The sequence below is a fragment of the Macaca fascicularis genome, chromosome 2 (genome assembly GCF_037993035.2).
Source record: "Macaca fascicularis isolate 582-1 chromosome 2, T2T-MFA8v1.1".
Lineage (NCBI taxonomy): Eukaryota > Metazoa > Chordata > Mammalia > Primates > Cercopithecidae > Macaca > Macaca fascicularis.
Window position 1 is genome coordinate 20,118,848 of NC_088376.1, and position 19,735 is coordinate 20,138,582.

The 19,735-nt window shown below is 36.2% G+C and overlaps 1 protein-coding gene across 8 annotated transcripts in view; it reads right to left on the bottom strand.

The window, feature by feature from the left end:
* Positions 1–2,357: 2,357 nt before the first annotated feature.
* Positions 2,358–19,735, bottom strand: part of CMC1 (C-X9-C motif containing 1) — a 78,580-nt gene continuing 61,202 nt past the window's right edge. For all 8 annotated transcript variants that reach the window (XM_065539821.1, XM_045387068.2, XM_065539820.1 and 5 more), the window contains 2 exons: positions 5,631–5,721; positions 2,358–2,615 (listed from right to left, as the gene is read on the bottom strand). In XM_065539821.1, the coding sequence (XP_065395893.1) occupies positions 2,495–2,615; positions 5,631–5,721 (212 nt within the window). In that variant the 3' untranslated portion in view covers positions 2,358–2,494. The remainder of the gene's footprint in view (positions 2,616–5,630; positions 5,722–19,735) is intronic.

Below are 19,735 nucleotides of genomic sequence, written 5' to 3' on the forward strand. Positions count from 1 at the left end.
TGATGTATAAGGTTCTTTAGTAAGGAAAGATTAACCAAAATTTTTTTACCCAGCTAGAAGTTTTTAAATGTACACTTGATCATCTCTGCTCTAGGTAAAATTCAAACAAAAAAAAACAGTGGCCCATCTGTAGCTTATAAATCTATTTAAAATTGAATATGTTGACTTAAACTAGCTGAAACTTGCTCTCAAGAGCTTCCTTTGAATCTTTATATTTCTTTTTATAAGGTTCAATTCAGTACATCCATAAATCGACAGAATGAAGAGAACATAAATAACAAAAAGCCACCTATTCCTTCCTCTTGCTCCCTTATTAGCTAAAGTAAAATTTACATCTGTAAGACTTATCGAGTTGCTGCCAAAATGGAACTGAATTCTTAAAAGCAGGAACGTGCCTATGTGAAACATTAGAAAACCAAAATAAATGGGAAAATTCAGACTTGAAGAACTGAATCATGTGACAACAAAGTACTGATCTTAATTCAGAAAGGCTACTTGGAGAAGGTGTATGTTAAGGGGTAAAAAGCCTGTGGGTTATCACATATTAACAGAATAGTATCAACAGGCACCCATAAGCAAGCAAGACACAACTGAGGCGGATGTACCAGGTGAAAAAAATCTTCAGTATGGATACGCATGGGTATTCTGAAGCCTACAATGAATGGTTTTAGTCTTTGACATGAGGATGAACATATTATTTATATTATATAATCTAATTTGGCTTCTATGGGGAAAGCAACATATACATAAGTGAATTTTCTACATGAGGTGGGCTACCTCTGATTTTAAAGCTGTAAAATAGTCAGATTGTGTATTTCACTAGCTTCTTAAAGTAACCTTTCCATTATCTCTAAAAACAGGTAACTTCCTGTGCTCTAGGAAATGCACCAATACCAAAGGTCAATGTGGAAATATGGGCAGGTTTGCCCCTATGCTGTGTGGTCTCTAGATTTCTGTATTTGCTTTGCTTTTGTCCGCTCTAGTAATCTTCTTCCTTTTGATCTGTGGCCTGGGAAAATGTGGTTTCTTTGTATTACAAATAAGAGTAAAATAGTTTTTTGAGTGGTTCACTCAAGAGTAAAGTATGGAACTTGAACATTTATTGATTCTTCAGTGTCCTATTTAAGTTCTTTCTTAAAAAAAAAAAAAATCTCTCAGATCTATTTCATGGGATTAGGGAAAGTTAAACCTTGTCTTAGTGGGTAGTAATTTCTATTTGTGCTTTTAATGAGGATTGTGTGAAAATATACATAAAATTTACTTATCTTGAAACTAGTTACAATGGCTGTGGAAGAGTTAACAGCTCATGGGGAAAAATAACTTTTAATATAAAAGTTCAAATTATTAAATTGGGACACAAATTTTTTATACTACTTCCTGAGTCCATTACTATGTTACAGGATGGTAATTCACTTAGAAAGGTAACTTTTCAAAATGAAAGATTAAAGGACTCAGTAGCCAAGTTAGCAGGTTAAGAACGTATGTTTTAGAAAATTCTACATCAAAGATGTAAGTAAAATTAATTCATGTAAGTATCTCCTTATCTATGGTTCTGCTATGGTTTGAGTGTGTCCCCCAAGAGTTCATGTGTTGGAAACTTAATTGCTAATTTAACAGTACTAAGAGACCGAGCCTTTAAGAGGTAATAGGGTGATGAGGGTGGAGCCCTCATGAATGGATTTATGCCGTTATTGCAGGTATAAATTCTCAAGAGAGCGAGTTGTTACAAAAGCTTGCCCACACTTGTTCGTCCTTCTGTTTTTTCACCCTGTTATGTTTTGATGCAGTATGAAAACCCTTGCCAGAAGCTGCTGGCAAATAAACTCCAGAACTGTAAGCCAAACAAATTTTTCTTATAAATTACCTGGTCTTGGGTATTCTCCCAATGGACTAAGATAGTTTCCAAATGAGCCTGTACTACTACTAACAGTAACTACCAATATAAGAGCATCCACCAGGTCTGAAGCACTGTCTTATACGCTGTACGTGTAGCTGCTATATGCAATACTCAGTACATCCTCAACAAACTGTATTAGATTTACTTCCACAGTTGTATAGCTAATAAGTGGTAGAATCAGGAAGGATTCTGGTTCATAGCCATCCTGCTATACTGCCCAGTTATTATTAACACCTTTGAAGGTTATCCATTACTGCTTTTCTTTAGTTTTGGCTCCCATGATTAGCCATTAGCCTATACATTGGAAGAAAAGTAATATAAGGACCATATTAGACTGTAAAAAGTCAGTGTCACTGTTATAGAACTACAGTTGTGGAAAAACTTTCAAAAGGTCCAGAATGACCAGGAAAACCATATCCCACTTCAGTAACTACTACCTTCCCATTTAAGAAACCAGAACTTTGAAATAAAATATTTATTTCAGTATTTCCATAATTAAAGCAAACATACATGCTTGAGTTCATTATTTAAGGTGATTTATACTATAAAATGACTTCCATGAATATTAGAGTTCCTGAATGTCATTTGAGTATCTGCCTACATGCTTGTTGGAACCTTCTGTAGCCTTTTCTTTGCAGGAATTCCAGTTTTTCTGAATTCTTCCCTTTCCTTCAGGTATTCCATTTTGCATTCTTCATGAAAGGCTGGATCATTATAGCTATGAGAAGGAAATGAAAATATTTTAAAGTAATCTTGCATGTGTTAAATGTAAGCTTACTTTAATTACTAATATTCAGACATCTGGTTCATCAGGCTCAATCTTTAGAAGCACACTTTTAGTAATGGTTACAAATTCACTGTTAACTTTATGCTACCAAACTGAAGACCAAATCATTCATTTTTATATAGTACTGTCACAGGATACAGCAGTGAGAAGCACAGCTCCTGTCCTGGGAACCCACGGTGTAAAGGACAAGTAAAGACCGGATTAAGTGTACAAAATACTGTGACAGAGGCATGCCCCAGTGCACCATGGAAACAAGGAAGAAATGGGGAAGGCAGAGATATCAAGGGGAAATGCTTGAGTCGTATTTTGAAAGACCAACAGAAATCCATATAGAAGGCAAGTGTGGGAAGGCACGTGGATGAGGAAAAACTAATGCATGAAAAACTGCAAGTAGATAGGTACCACTATAGCAGATTATGCACATAGGAGAAAAGGCCTGAAATGAAGATGGAATGGGCAAAAGTCAAATCATGATGTGCCCTTTATGCTATACGAAGAAAATCTATCCTGAAGAAAATGGAGCACAATTAATAGAGCACCTCACCTGTAAGATCAGTTTTGTGTCTTGGATGAATCTGACAAAATGTGGCAGATAGGGCAAAAGGGGGCAAGCAATGTTAGAGCCAAGATAGCCAATAAACGGTTAAAATAATCCAGGCAAAAAATGATGAAGGCACAGGCCAAAAGAAGAGCTGAAGGCATGAAAAGGAAGAGATAATGTGCGGGAAATTTCAGTAATCAACAGGAAATAACCAGTTAGAGTTAGGAGATAAGACTGTAGATACTAGACAACTGTATAATTCACAAAGACACGTAGGATGAGCAAAATGAGCCAAATTCATTTTTGGACTTGAATAAAGAAACAAATGTTACTTTCTATAGTAAGTAACTGAATTCATGGGTGCAAACTAAACTTCCTCAGCTTTCAGAATGAGAAGAGAACTTGGGGAATCACCAACTTTAAGGAGTAGATTAAAAACGTTGAGAAGTACAGAGAGGTGTTGGGAAAATGGGAAAAAATATTATCAGGGAAGACAGAGGAGACTTTTAAGAAGGGATTGCCAGAGAGAGGTCAAATAAAAAAGAACAATTTGTTGGATTTGTCTACCATCAGCCCATTAGAGCCTTTAAAAAGAGCAGGTTCAGTGATGTAAGGACAGAAATCAGATTATAAATGAAGGTAAGAGGTAAGCAAAAACAATGTTTCAAAAAGAGAGGATAAGCAGTTACATTCATTTCATGGAAATGTCAATAGTAATTAACAAAGAAGAACACCCTCTTATTTAAAGATGAACAAATACTATTTCTTAGTGTATCTGGGGACTCAAAGTCAAGTAAAATTTTCCCTAATAATTTTCCATTTACTTTCAGTTAATGTTACATCCACTGCTTATCTCTTCTAAGCAAGCAGAAACAGCCATCCTTCCTAGCCCTCTCCTCCCCTCAGATGGACTAGAATCTTTTATTTTCTTCTCGTATATCTAGGGGGTGAGAGAGAGAAGGATATTCAAATGATTAATATTCAGATAAATAGTAACAAATACTAATCAAAAAAGAGCTAATATTGACTGAATACCTATCATGGTAAATGTGTTTACATACAGTACCTCACAATCACTCCATAAGGTATAATTATTCATTCTTACAATGAAGAGCCTGCCTAAGGTCACACGGCTAGCTAAGCTCTCACTGATGCAGAAGCTGAACCCAGGTTGCCCTCTGCAGTCTAGACTCCTGTCTACTCTGCTCTAGAGCTGCCCCGACTGGAGTGAAGGATAATATGTCAAACTAGCAATAACAATTATGATGACTGAATCTGAGATATAAAAATTATTTAATCAATATATAAGACAGAATTTAACAATTCAGTCATACAAAAGTTTAAGGGATTCGTTTACTCAGTAAACATTTCTTGGAAGCACTCGGGAATAGAACTGAGTCACAGAACGAAGTTTCACTCCTCTATGGTAAAGCACTGAGTACAATACCTAGACCATAAATAAGGGCTGCTGTTGATATTAACTTAAGAAAAAAAATCAACACTGATTATGTTTCATCATCTACAAATATAGCAAATGTAGAGATGAGTTTACATTATCTCTAAAGTCTTTTCCAACTCCACCATTCTAAAAAAAGGTCTATAAGTTTATGTGTATGTATTTTATTTTTTTTAAAATGTAGGGTTCAGGTGTTCATTACTATTTTATTTAATCCCCTAAGACATGTATCATACTGACATACACACTGCACAGGCTAGAGAAATTAAAGGAAATAAAGGCTTACCAAAACTAAGATCTCTCAACATTCAATTAACAATACTTGCTAAAGTATTCTACAATATTATCTGTCAATAATGTGAGCGATAGAACTTGGGTGAATAAATCAGCATGTGAATTCAAAGAACTTCACACATTTTTACTTAGATTTAAGGAACTACAACAAAACATTAGTGCACATGATATTATAAAATTATTTTAAAAGTTAATTTGGTTAACTTCAAAAATCTAAATTTACCTTTATATCATCCATATGATTTATCTCAGCTTTCTAGGAGTTAAATTATATTAATCCAACAAATCACAAGGCTGGAGAAGGTCTCAGAGATATTTTAATTCAGTTATCTTCACAATAGAATAAACAAATATCAGTCTGTACTATATTTTACAGATCAGACTGTTCATGAAAAAAGATTTGTTAAATAGTGAAAAATCATATATTTTTGTCTGCTGACTTCATCTTTTTAATTAGATACAATGCTGACAAAATTTGAAAAGACTCATAAATATGTTGCATTTTTAAGACTATACTGGAACTTTAGACTCAGCCAACAATATGATAAATTTGGTATGGAGAGGTACAGAATATATTACATGTACTGAGTTAAGTAATATACTCTTATCTACTACAAATACACACAGAAGCACAAACATCGAGATAACTACTTACTAAGCAGTCAGACATTCTTTCATTGCAGAGTTTTCTTTCCGGCATTTTACTACCATAAGAACTCCAGAGTTCTTGCAACATTTGGTAAAATCTGAAATACATTTGGAAGGAAAAAATTACTTGTAATTACATCTGTATAAACACACACACACACACACACACACACACAATTATTTTTCTTTTTAGAAGAAAGCCTGTCGCCCAGGCTGGAGTGCAGTGGCATGATGATAGCTCACTGCAGCCTTGAACATCTATTACATAGATTGGGCTTGGCACATGGTATCAAGCTCAACAAAAGACATGTACACCAGTAAAAGGCAGAATAAGATGAGTGATATTTACTTTGTAGAAATAAATGTGATTTGAGAGGAGGGAGAGAGGACTTCTGAGATGAAGGGCAAGGAGACTTCAAAGAGACAGGATGTGGAGATAGGATTTCTAGTAGAGAAACAGTACAATCATGGGCTGCTTAACAATGAGGGTATGTTCTGAGAAATGCATCATTTGACAATTTCATCGTGGTCCAAAGATCAGAGTGTACTTACACAAACCTAGATGGTACAGCTGAGTAGACATCTAGGCTATTTGCTATAGCCGAGGCCACAAACCTGTACCATATGTTACTGTACTGAATACTGCAGGCAATTATAACAGAAAGGTAAGTACCTGTGTATCTACACATTTCTAAACATAGAAAAGGTACAGTAAAAATACAGCATTATCATCTTATGGAACCACCATCATATATGTAGTCTATAGTTGATCTAAACATCGTCATGCAGTGCATGACTGTATATTCCAGGAGAAATACCAAGAGCTGCCTCCTCCTTTGAAGGGGAATTGTTTGCAGACATTGGTATCTGTTGTCTAGTCTCTGCATGTCTTCTTAGTACCTGGCAACAAAAGCCGGTGGATTCCCACCTGATGGCATCAAGGCATCCCTTTGCTTTTACACAATCCTGCCATGGTTTCTTAACTTCTAATAACAGGACTCCCATTTCATTCCCAAGGAAGTTCTAGGTGCCCTAGATATTTCAAATGGCTTTCTGTCAAATTTCCACTCTGCTAATTTGCCCTTTAAATTGTATTGGCACCTTGAGTATTCTGCCTTTTCAGGACCACAAATCCAGAAAAGCCTGGTACCTATGCTACCCACAGCTGGGCCACTTACTACTCTGTCTTGTGTTTGCTTTGGGTCAGACTCAGTCCTGTCTTATCCCTTACACAGGACATATGCTTTGCTCCTCATCTCTTGAAGCTACTCTCGTGAACTACTCTGGTCCCTCCTTCTGACCACTGGCTGCTCTAGTTCCAGACTCTGCCACCCCTAATCTACTGTAAGTAAGCAACTATTTCCAAGTGAGATCTTAAACATCGTCCTTACAAAGAAGCTGTAGGCAAAAAAGTAAAATAAAAATAAAAATAAATTCTGGATTGTGTTTTCTCAATATGTTTTGTAACTTTTAAAATACAAAATAATCAAGATTCCTCTCTTAAGCTATGTGTTATCCTTCCAGGTACTTGGAATTATACATTATTTATAATTGTCTTAAACAGATAATTTTAGGAATGTCCGTGAAAATACATACTTATGTAACAAAAATATTTTTAAACCACAAGCAACCAAAAATGAGATTAAATGCATAAAAAATTCATTATGGGCCGGGCACAGTGGCTCAAGCCTGTAATCCCAGCACTTTGGGAGGCCGAGGCGGGCAGATCACCTGAGGTCAGGAGTTCGAGACCAGCCTGGCCAACATGGTGAAACCTGTCTCTACTAAAAATACACAAATTAGCCGGGTGTGGTGGCAGGTGCCTGTAATCCCAGCTACTCAGGAGGCTAAGGTAGGAAAATCGCTTAAACCTAGGAGGCAGAGGTTGCGGTGAGCCAAGATCGTGCCATTGCACTTCAGCCTGGGAGACCAGAGTGAGACTCTGTCTCAAAAAAAAAAAAAAAATTCATTATGGGGGCTTTGCTGGGACAAGAGTCCTACAGCATAGATACCTGTATCCACTCACAACATCATAGTGATACTTCCAAGAAAATTGGTGGAATAGGAAGAAGGAACAAGGGATGCTAGAAATGACTTTAATTCAAATAGCGTGTGTGATCACACGAAATGAGTTCATACATAGTATTCCCCTTCAAGGACACACAGGATTAGTTCCCTTTGGCTTCTGCTTCACTAGTCTCAGCAGTCCTAACATTTGCTCTCTCATTCCCAACCCAGCCTGTTAGACTCTACATGTAATCAAGTATCTTCTTTATTCCAACTACAAATGTTCTTGTTCCTCCTGATGCAGAGGAGCTGGGCACACAGGTCAAATCAAACCAAAGGAAATTCCTTTGTGCCCTTTGACTAAGGACTCCCTAATACTCAAAAGGCAAAGCGGACTTACAGCCAGCTCTCCAGTGCAGATGCTGAAGGGTAGCCACATGGCTATCTAAAAGTCAATTATCTTTCACTCTGGAATGCCTATCTATTCTTACATGTTAATTTTTCTATTTACAACGTGATGTTAAGATCCACCTTTATATAAGCAAAGACTACGATCCCCAAATAAAAAGACATGGGCAATCCTCAAACAATATGTATATAAAGTTAATCCAGAATTAGCTAAATCTAGCTAAAGGCTTCTTTAAGAGAACTGCCATGCTCAATAGTGGTAATGAACCATTGGCTGGATTCCCCTGCACCACCTTACCTTTACTGTCACCTTACTATACCTATACCAGACCAGTTCACCCAAATAATGTCTGGAAGAAAGGTAATTAGATAATGAATTTTGCCTCATGAAAACACACTAGTTGACCAAACTCCAGTCCTTTTCTGGAAAACACAGACACAATGGATGTTAGCAAATGTTTACTTTCTGAATTTAACAAACCCAATATTTTACCTTACTTGAGAATAGGATGCTTAGGCATTGCATTAAGATTTGTTTTGTTTACTATTAATAAAAATGTCCTTGGTAGGGAACTGGTACAAAATAGCATTTATGTGTTCTGATCACAATAAAGGCATAGTCTATACACTTTCACACTTGTCCATATCTCTTCAGGAGTAAATGTGACTGACCTGAAGCCTAAAGCTGTCTGTAAGGTTTCTGTCACTTGTTTAGCAACAAGATTTTAATGAGGACCTTTCTTTCATTCTACATTAGCATATATTCATATAATAGTGATGCTGCTAATACTGCGCCAACTGATTTCTAAAATGGAATTCTGAAACAAATCCAATTTAAATCACTTCCATCTTTCAATTTATGTTAAATGTTAAAGAGCTTGTATATCTGATTCTATCAATAATTTAATTACCATTAAAAACTACAAAAATCAAATTTCATTCAATTCAGTCTATCTTAAGATAATACAAAAGAATATCAATAAACAGTAGGAATGTGGAGAGATTGTTAAAAGTTATTCAAAGGTTTAAAGTAATGAGCACTCAATATATTTTTTCTTTAAGATATCAAGAACATAAAATTCTGTGTCTTTCTTTTGGAAACTCTTCATTTATCTCAAGGAAACCATGTAATATCATATACTATTGGTAAAAACATTCTCTGAAGCCAGGCGCGGTGGCTCACGCCTGGAATCCCAGCACTTTGGGGGCTAAGGTGGGTGGATCCCTTGACGCCAGGAGCTTGAGTCCAGACTGGCCAGCATGGTGAAAGCCCATCTCTACTAAAAGTATAACAATCAGCTGGGCATGGTGGCAGCACCTGTAATCCCAGCTACTTGAGAGGCCAAGGCAGGAGAATCACTTGAACCCAGGAACAGAAGGCTGCAGTGAGCTGAGATCACACCACTGCACTCCAGTCTGGGCAATACAGTGAGACTCTGCCTCAAAAAAATAATTAAAAAAAAAAAATTCTTTGGATATAATTAAATTTGGCTCAAGATTATCTAGGAAAAAAACACGAAAAGATAAAGTCTTCTCCTAACTTTAACATAATGGACAAAATAATTATTCACATTGTAATTAAGTACCAGTAGCCTATATAATTTCCAGTTTAACTATGATATGAAAAAAACTTGGGAGCTTCCATATAAAACAGTAACAGAAGTAATTTATTTTTTAACTCATTTAATTTATGAAACTTCCAGATATACGTCAATATTTAAATAATTCCCAATAATATGGTTCCTTAATCGAGCAAAGGATAAATATGGCAACTGTGCATTGAACTAGATATAGCAGATAGTTCATCTTTTACACTTTCTCTGCACATAGTTTCAAGCAACATCATTACTTTGCAAATGCAGTTATCCAATTAGAACTAAAGCATTCACTGAGATGACAATTTTAAAACACATCAAATTAAAAGAAATAATCCCTATTATTTCATTTCTCTGATTAGAACGACTCTGTTCGTATCTCCATTAATTTGATTTTAAAATGAATTTTTTCACAACTATCTTTAGACACGGCACTTATTCCTAACTTTTCAGTACTTTAATTTCCTTAGCCAGTCAAGTCTTCAAAAAAATGCCTATTTTCTCCCAGCATTACAAAAAGCAAAGGCATATTTGGATACCAATATAATTTAGAATTTTAACATATAAGCTATAGGCAATATTTCCATAACTGCACCATCATCTTAATAGGTGGAAAAAAATTAGGACATCCTGTTTATTAAAGAACATAGTAGGGCAGACTTAAAAATCCTCCTAAATTCATAATACATCATATCAACTCTATAAATAGGAGTCTGAATCACAAAACATTCCTTACATAAAACTAGGTAAGAATAAAAGCAGAGAGGTACTTTAAACTTAATGTAGGAAAGATCTTTTGAACAGTTAGTGAATTATAAGAAGTTTTAAAAACATAGGACTAAAAATGATAAAATTTGAAAGAGGGTCTAAGTGCTGACTTTTAGTAAGATTTCCCTTCAGACAAAGGTATCTGCAGTTTTAAATCTGTGATGTAAATTAAAATCTACAACAAATTTTCTCAAGAAAAGCTATCTTTTATGTGAATACTTCTGCAGTGAACAGTCTAATGTCAGGTCCCTCTAGACGATGCCTAAGAGCTGCGCCACTCTCAGTAATCATCATCCCTTCTGGAAGCTGTGAAGTAAAAAGTGCCTGAAGACAACAGGAGGTCACCCTCAGTTTTCAATGCAGTGATGAAGGTCTGAACCAAAGCAGAGACAATGAAGACAGTATTTTTGTCCTCTTCTTTCTCATGACTGCTCAGCTGAAGGAAATCAAGGCCAGAGGGACACACAGCACATTATTCTGTATAACCAACAGCACGAACAGTATTTCATGAGCTTCTGACTTCATATATATTAGTCTATAAAATTTAGTAACACAATTGTAGGTCTCCCTGTGACTTCTGCATCAATGATCTAAGTACTTCGACTTTTGGAAAGAATCGAATCCAACCCACAGACAAAGCCAAATATAAATTACTTCCAGACTGGATGAGAAGTAAATTAGGATAAATTCAAATAAGCTGAAAAAAGTGCACAAACCTTTTCCAGCAAACATTCTAGCCACCCATCCCTACAAAAAAAAAAAAAAAAAGAGTACCACAATTTTCTAAAGATCCATAAAACTATCAGTTCACATGGAAAAATATAATGTCCAGAAATGATAAACACCTTTTATAACAGGGGTCCCCCAAATTCCGCACTGCAGACTGGTACCAGTCCATGGCCTGTTAGGAACTGGGCAGGACAGCAGAAGGTGAGCGTCTGGCCAGCGAGCATTACTGCCTGAGCTCCACCTCCTTCAGATCAGCAGCGGCATCAGATTCTCACAAGAGCACACACCCTCCTGTGAAGAACTGTGCACGCAAGGGATCTAGGCTGCACGCTCCTTACGAGACTCTTAACTAATGGCTGATGATCTGAGGTGGAATCGTTTCATCCCGAAACCACCGCAAAAGTGTCTTCCACAAAACTGGTCCCTGGTGCCAAAAAGGTTGGGAATTGCTATTTCACAAGACACATATTGAAACAGTGGCTTCTTCACTGCACTACATCTTTAAAAACATTTCCATTTTCAAAGGCAAATCTAGACACTGCAGATGGGAAATCACCAAATCATTACCTTAATTTTTAAGAAAAGATTCATTTGTAAATACTGAGTTTGTTTTTCTTTAATTACCAAAGTAGAATGCAAAAGAAAAAATTACCTACATTCCTATCTTCATGATAGCAACAATAACAGCTAATATTTATTGTGTTTATAATAGGCACCGTCCAATGAGTTAATTAATGATTCACATGTATTAGCTGATTCAATAAATTACAATATTTAAGTATTTTCTCATTTATCCAGGGGCTCATAAAATATCATTCATTCATTCAACAAACATTTTCAAAGTACCTACTGTGCATATAAACACTGTGCTAGCTTCTGGGGTTACCACGTAGAGTAAGAAAGAGAGGGTTCCTACTCTGTGGGAGCTAACAACAGTTCCTGAAGAAGACAAGTAATCTTCAAATGCTAACAGTTGAGTTGATACCTGCTCTGGGCAGGGAGGGTGCTATGGAAGCACAGAATGGGAACCTCAAACATATTCAGGAGGGAATTCCAATATGAAGTACTCTTAAGCTACGATGTACACCGTGCTGTGTTAGCAAAGGAAGAGAGGGAACAGTATTCTGGACAATGGTAAGGGCACAGAAGATCTGGAGGTGAACAGGCAGGACATATTACAGAGAATAATTCAGAATGGTTGGTACATTTGCTATTAGCTTGTGAGTGTGTGTGTGTCGGGGGGGGGGGGGGGGGGGGATGCCAGATGGAGGAGAAAAGGCATGTACCAAGTATGACCAGTTGGCAATGTTCAAATGTTTAGGCTGTGTTCTAAGGATTATCGAAATCCTCAAAAGAGTTTATGCAGTGGAATGACAAGATCATGTTTTCTTCTGCACAGAACTTTAGAGTAGGCAGGGAAAACAGAACTGGAAATAACAAAACTGGATAGAAAGTTAGTACTAACAGTCCAAGGGGCTAAAAACATTTAAACCTGTGGCAGACAAAGTAGGAAAGGACAGAAGTGAGTGAATAAAAATGAAACCAGAGAGAACTAACAGGACTTGGAATATAGTTATTTATGAGTGTAATAGAAGGAGGAGTCAAGGATAACCCCTAATTTTCTTGCTGGGTGCATGATGGCCCAGGTGGATGACTTAAAAAACACCAGAAAAACAAACAAAAGCACTGTTGTACATAACACACACTCACCAAAAAGGAATAGCATATGAATTTGTTCTGTTTTGGTGGAGGAAGATGGAATAAAGATGACAATGAATTTAGGACATGTTCAGTTAAGGAGCCTGTGAATCATCCAAGTAGAAGGCAGTTAGCTATGATTCTGAAGCAAGTTCTGAAGACACTGTTTTGATAGCAGTAACTTAACAAAAATAATGAAAAGAGGCCCTGGACAACCACTGAGGAATCCTAACACTTCACGCTAGGAGAAAAAGAAGAAACTGGAAAAATACAGAGGACTATGTGGCATCAGAGAAAGCAAGGAAACCAAGCATTTGACTCTCAGTATAAAATCAGGGTCCACTAGACCCAATTTTAGTTTTGCAGATTTCTTTTTTTTTTTTTTGAGACGGAGTCTCGCTCTGTCATTAGGCTGGAGTGCAGTGGCATGATCTCGGCTCACTGCAACCTCTGTCTCCCAGGTTCAAGCGATTCTCCTGCCTCAGTCTCCCGAGTAGCTGGGACTACAGGCATGTGCCACCACACCTGGCTAATTTTTTGTATTTCAGTAGAGATGGGGTTTCACCATGCTGGCCAGGATGCTCTCGATCTCCTGACCTCATGATCCACCCACCTCAGCCTCCCAAAGTGCTGGGATTACAGGCATGAGCCACCACTCCAGGTTTCTTTTATAACTATTTCAAGGATATTTTATGACTTTATTCTTTCTTAGAGTCCTCCAAAAATCTAAAGAAAATTGACATATTTTTAATACAATAAAATTCATTTTAGCAAATAGGATCATTTGATCTTGGTGTAAAGCTAAGATTCAATATATAATTTATTGATCTTATTTTGCCTGTATCTTCAAACATTTAATTTCATCATAGTAGAAATTATTGCATCATGGCCTGTCAGTTATTTCCAACTATGCTAAAAATAACTACGATAAGAAAAGAAAATGATGAAATCCCCTAGAAGGATGCAATAGTGAAATAAAGCCTTTCATTATTCCATCATATTTACTATATTGCTCAATGTATTGTATTACTGTTTATGAAGATATAAAAGTAGCTTTTTCTTTTCTTTTTTCTTAAAGCTTTCACTGAATACAGTTAAGATTTGAATTTTTTTTTCATTTTCTGCCTATGTTAGGTAGCGTAATAGTCCCCAAAGACGTCCCAGTCATAATCCCGGAAACCCATGAATATGTTAAGATACATAGGAAATGGGAATTAAGGATGCAGACAGAATTAAGTTTGCTAATCAGCTGAAAATAGGGAGGTTATCTCGGAAGGCCCAAAATAATCACAAGGGTCTTTAAAAGTGAAAGACAGATGCAGAAGAGGACAGGGGAAAAGAGATGAGATGATGGAAGCAGAGTCAGAGAGATTCTATCTTGCTGGCTTCAAAGATGGAAAAAAGAGAATACCTTCACCTTTGCTGAAAAAGGCAAGGAAACAGACTTTCCCCTAGAGCCTCCAGAAACAAACACAGCTCTGCTAACACCTTGATTTTAGCCCAGTGAGACCTGTCACACTTCAGAACTATGGAACTATAATATAATGAATTTGTATTGTCTTAATAAAGCTACTAAGTTTGTATAATTTGTCACAATAGCAATAGAAAACTAACATGCTACCACAGTACGGGGAAAAACTGGCCAAAAGATGTTTTGCAATTATTTGATGAATTAGAAGAATGCAAAGAAACCAACAGCAGCACTCTACAATTTAACGATGATGAAATTGATGATATAAGCACATAATCATATCGACTATAAGTCTTCAGATGATAGCATCCCAGATGAATTTTCTCAAAATCAGGAACTGAGGAGTGAATAATACTTTTTTTCTTGTCACCCAGGCTGGGCACTGGTAAGATCATAGCTCTCTGTAGCCTTGAACTCTGGACTCAAGTAATCCTCCCACCTCAGCCTCCCACGTAGCTAGGACTACAGGTGTGTGGCACCACGTCTAGCTAATTTTTTTATTTTTACTTTCATAGAGACAAGGTCTCACTATATTGCACAGGCTGGTCTTGAACTCCTAGCCTCAAGCAATTCTCCTGACTTGACCTGAATAATACATTTTAAGGACAAAAAGGAAATATAGTATTCTCATCCTATTAGACACTTAACAGGAGTGATTTTTCATGAAGTATAAAGTAACAACTTGTAACCCATTGTGCTAAAAACAGGGCAATGCACTATTCTTCCATCTTTCATGGTATCTGTGTGTTGAAATGTACTTGATCCAAATGTTGAAGACAGATGTATTTAAAAGGTGATTAAAAGGAAATAGTATTTGTAAATCTAAAAGTAAAAATGTTTTAAAATTATGGAGCCAAAAAGACGGCATCTTCACTTCAACAAAATTATGAGTCATTAAGTGTTTTAAAAAATATTTTATTTTGGCTGGGCACAGTGGCTCACACCTATAATCCCAGCACTTTGGGAGGCCAAGGTGGGCAAATCATCTGAGGTCAGGATTTAGAGACCAGCCTGGCCAACATGGCGAAACCCTGTCTCTACTAAAAGCACAAAAATTAGCCGGGTATGGTGGCGGGCACCTGTAATCCCAGCTACTCAGGAGGCTGAGGCAGGAGAATTGCTTGAACCCAGGAGGCAGAGGTTGCAGGGAGCCGAGATGGTGCCACTGCACTCCAGCCTGGGCAACAAGAACAAGACTCTGTCTCAAAAAAAAAAAATTATTCATTTTAAAGATGTAAGTAGTTTACCAACAATTATTATATATGTAGAAAATGCTAAAGATTCCTCTAAAAGACCACTGATCTGATAAATGGCATCAGTAAAGTTTCAGGATACAAAATCAACATGCAAAAAATAACTCAATCCCATTTACAATAGCCACACACACACACACACAAATACATCTGGCCAAGGAGGTGAAAGAGCTCTAGAAGAACTACAAAACACCGCTGAAAGAAATCACAGATGAAACAAATGAAAAAACAACCCATGCTCATGGATTGGAAGCGTCAATGTCATTAAAATGCCCATAATGCACAAAGCAATCTACAGATTCAATGCTATTCCTATCAAATTACGAATGTCTTTTTTCACAGAATAGGAAAAAACCATCCTAAAATTTATATGCAACCAAAAAAGAGCCCAAATAGCAAAGTAATCCTAAACAAAAAGAACGAAGCTGGAAGCATCACATTACCCAACTTTAAAATATACTACAAGGCTATCGAACCAAAATAGCATGGGACTGGTACAAAAACAGACACACAGAACAATGGAACAGAATAGAGAACCTGGAAATAAAGCTGCACACCTACAACCTACTGATCTTCAACAAAGTAAACAAAAATAAACACTGGGGAAAGGATACTTTATTCAACAAATGATGCTGGGAAAACTGGCTAGCCATATGCAAAAGAATGAAACTCAATCTCTACCTCTCACCATATACAAAAATTAACTCAAGATGGATGAAAGACTTAAACGTAAGACCTCAAACTACAAAACAAAACAAAACAAAACAAAAAATTCCTAGAAGAAAACCTATGAAAAACTCTTCTGGACATTGGCCTAGGCAAAAAATTTATGACTAAGACCTCAAAAGTAAATGAAACAAAAAGAAGAATTGACAATTGGGACCTAATTAAACTAAAGAGCTTCTGCCCTGCAAAAGAAACCATCAACAGGGCAAACAGACAACCTAGAGAAAAGGAGAAAATACTTGCAAACTATGCATCCAACAAAGGACTAAGAGATGTTGTTGAGGATGCAGAGAAAGGGAATGCTTATAAACAGAATATAAATTAGTTCAATCCCTGTGGAAAGCAGTTTGGAGAAGAACTAAAAGTAGAACTGGATAATCCCACTACTGCGTAGCTACCCAAAGGAAATCATTCTACCGAAAAGACACTTGCCCTTGTATGTTTACTGTGGCATTATTTACAACAGCAAAGTCATGGAATCAACCTAGCTGTCCATCAATGGTGGAAGGGAGAAAGAAAATGTGGTACATATAGACCATGGAATACTACACAGCCATAAAAATGAAAACATGTCCTTTGTAGCAACATAGATTTAGCTGGTGGCCATTATCCTAAGTGAATTAAAAGAGAAATAGACAAATACTGCATGTTGTCACTTATAAATAGGAGCTAAACAATGGGTATGCAGGGACATAAAGATATAAACTATAGCTACTGGGGAGTCCAAAATGGGAGGGAAGGAGGAAGCACAAGGGCTGAAAACCTACCTATTGTTTACTATAATCACTGTTTGGGTGATGGTTCAATAGACGCTCAAACCACTGCATTATACAATATATTCATGTAACAAACCTCCACATGTACTCCTCAAATCTAAAGCAAAAAAAAAAAAAAAAAAAAAAAAATTAAAGATTAATGGTAAACTAGAACCTATTAGAGCTATACGGAGTCAGAATCTTTAAAATAGATTATGTTCTAGGTTCATGATGAGCAGTTAGTGGCAATCAAAGGACATAAACCATTCCAAGTTATAGAACTTTCAGAACAAGTAAAATAGGAAATAAAAATTGGGGCTTGCTATATTTAAATTCTTATTATACTTTCTAAAGTCACTGTCTTCATTCTTCTATAAATTATTTGAATATAACGTTAAAATATAAAAACTAACAAATTGTATCCATCAGATGACTGTATTTTCTGGGAAAGTTTAGGTCAAGGAAGAAATAATCATTATTGTCAAATGCTGTTGAGACATCTACTAAGATGAGTGAAAATCACCCAACAGTTTTTATGTTACAATTTTAACCATACTGTCCAGAAATACCTTAGATTCACATAACTCCAGTGAGGGGATTAGAACAGATAAAAATCCTGACTTCGTATGTTTGATGCATTAAACATAGCTTTTATTTTCAGTTCTCTAGGACAGTTATTCCTTATATCCATATTCAGATTTCAGGGATTATGACTGGGACATTTTGGGGACTATTATTCTACCTAACATAGGCAGAAAATGAAAAAAAATCCAGTGACAAAAGGAATATAAAATATCTCATTAAAAATTTTTAGGCCGGGCGCGGTGGCTCAAGCCTGTAATCCCAGCACTTTGGGAGGCCGAGACGGGCGGATCATGAGCTCAGGAGATCGAGACCATCCTGGCTAACATGGTGAAACCCCGTCTCTACTTAAAAAATACAAAAAACTAGCCGGGCGCGGTGGCGGGCGCCTGCAGTCCCAGCTACTCGGGAGGCTGAGCCAGGAGAATGGTGTGAACCCGGGAGGTGGAGCTTGCAGTGAGCTGAGATCCAGCCACTGCACTCCAGCCTGGGCGACAGAGCGAGACTCTGTCTCAAAAAAAAAAAAAAAAAATTTATATTGGCTGCATGTTAAAAAGATATTATTTTGGATATATTAGGTTAAATAAGATACATATTTTTTAAAAAAGACAGGGTCTCACAATGTTGCCCAAGCTGAATGTGGCTAATGTGGCTGCATAACTAAATTTTTTATTTTAATTAAAATAGCCATGTATGTCTAATGGTGACCACGTTGGACAACATAGCTAAAGACATTTTTAGTTCCCTATACTTCAGGTGAGATGCAAACAGGTGGCTGATGATGATTTGGCTACTGTTTTATGATTTATAACTTATGATCATTCTAGGCTTAGTTATCTTCCATATCTTTCCTTAAAACATATTTTCTTATCCACTGATCCTTTTAAGCCTATTAAAATACCTAATCAAAATAAAATATTTAAGAAAATAAAGACTAAGGTAAAAAATAATCATTCAGCAAAGCTTACTTGCTTAGCTTATATTTATTCAACAAACAAATATTTGTGCATTTATTTGTATACAAATGAATATCTGTAAATATTCACATATTTATCTAACAAATAGCTGAATAAATAAGTGAATTAATTGAAGGAGTGTTAATAATTCTCATTTTCTATGAGGTTTTAGTTGATTTAACTCACTCTAATTTTTTAAAATATGTTGCTAAACCATCTCTGCCCTTACTGTTATCTAATTTCTTTGACAAAGATCAAAATTTCCAACATTGTACTTTATCATGACTATCTCTTCAGTTTAGTAAAGGCTGTGTTCAGAATTTATCCATAAACAAAATTGAAAAAAACAGTAACAAAACTTTGGGGTTTCATAGGAAAATTAAAAAGTTTTAGGAGGATACTGAGATTCATTATCTCAGTTGATCAGAATATAAATTTCGGATTAAAATGTGATTCTTACAAGAAGCAGTTAAAACACTAGGAACATAGATAATGGAAAACCAAAAGTCAAGAATACATTAATAATGTTGAATAGAAACTGTCTTATTTTGGGTGGCCTTTTTCTTCTTTTTCCATTTTCCCATGACAACTTCCTAATCATTTTTTGCAAGGTAGTTAATAATGTTAGTAATAATAGCAATAAAAACATGAAAATGGCAACTAAGATAAACTGTTTACTTTGTACCAGGCACTACTATACTAGATACTTTATGTATGTTAGCTCACTTGAATTGTACAAAAACACTATCAAGTAAGCACTATTTTTATCTTCATTTGTCAGATGAATAAACTGAACTTTAAATAGGCTACATCATATTCCAAGGTTAAATAGTGTGGCATACATAGACTGGTTTAGAACCAGGTCTTTTCACTTCAGAAAAACATCTGTAATTACTATTGGATTTCACTTATTCCTTTCCAGAACACAGGAAAAACTCCTATGCTTGGTAGAAATTTCCATGCCCATGCAATAGAGACTTAACCTAGGCCAAGTATCTCACATGAGGTCACAAATGAGACCTGGGAAGCAAGTGGCAATGGTTCATCACATTGTATCACTACCATAGGAAAGATTAAAGTAGACACTGCTGCTGATTTTTTGCTACATGACCACTTAGCAACCATATAAAATCAAATAGCATCAGATACCTCAACTCTCTGATT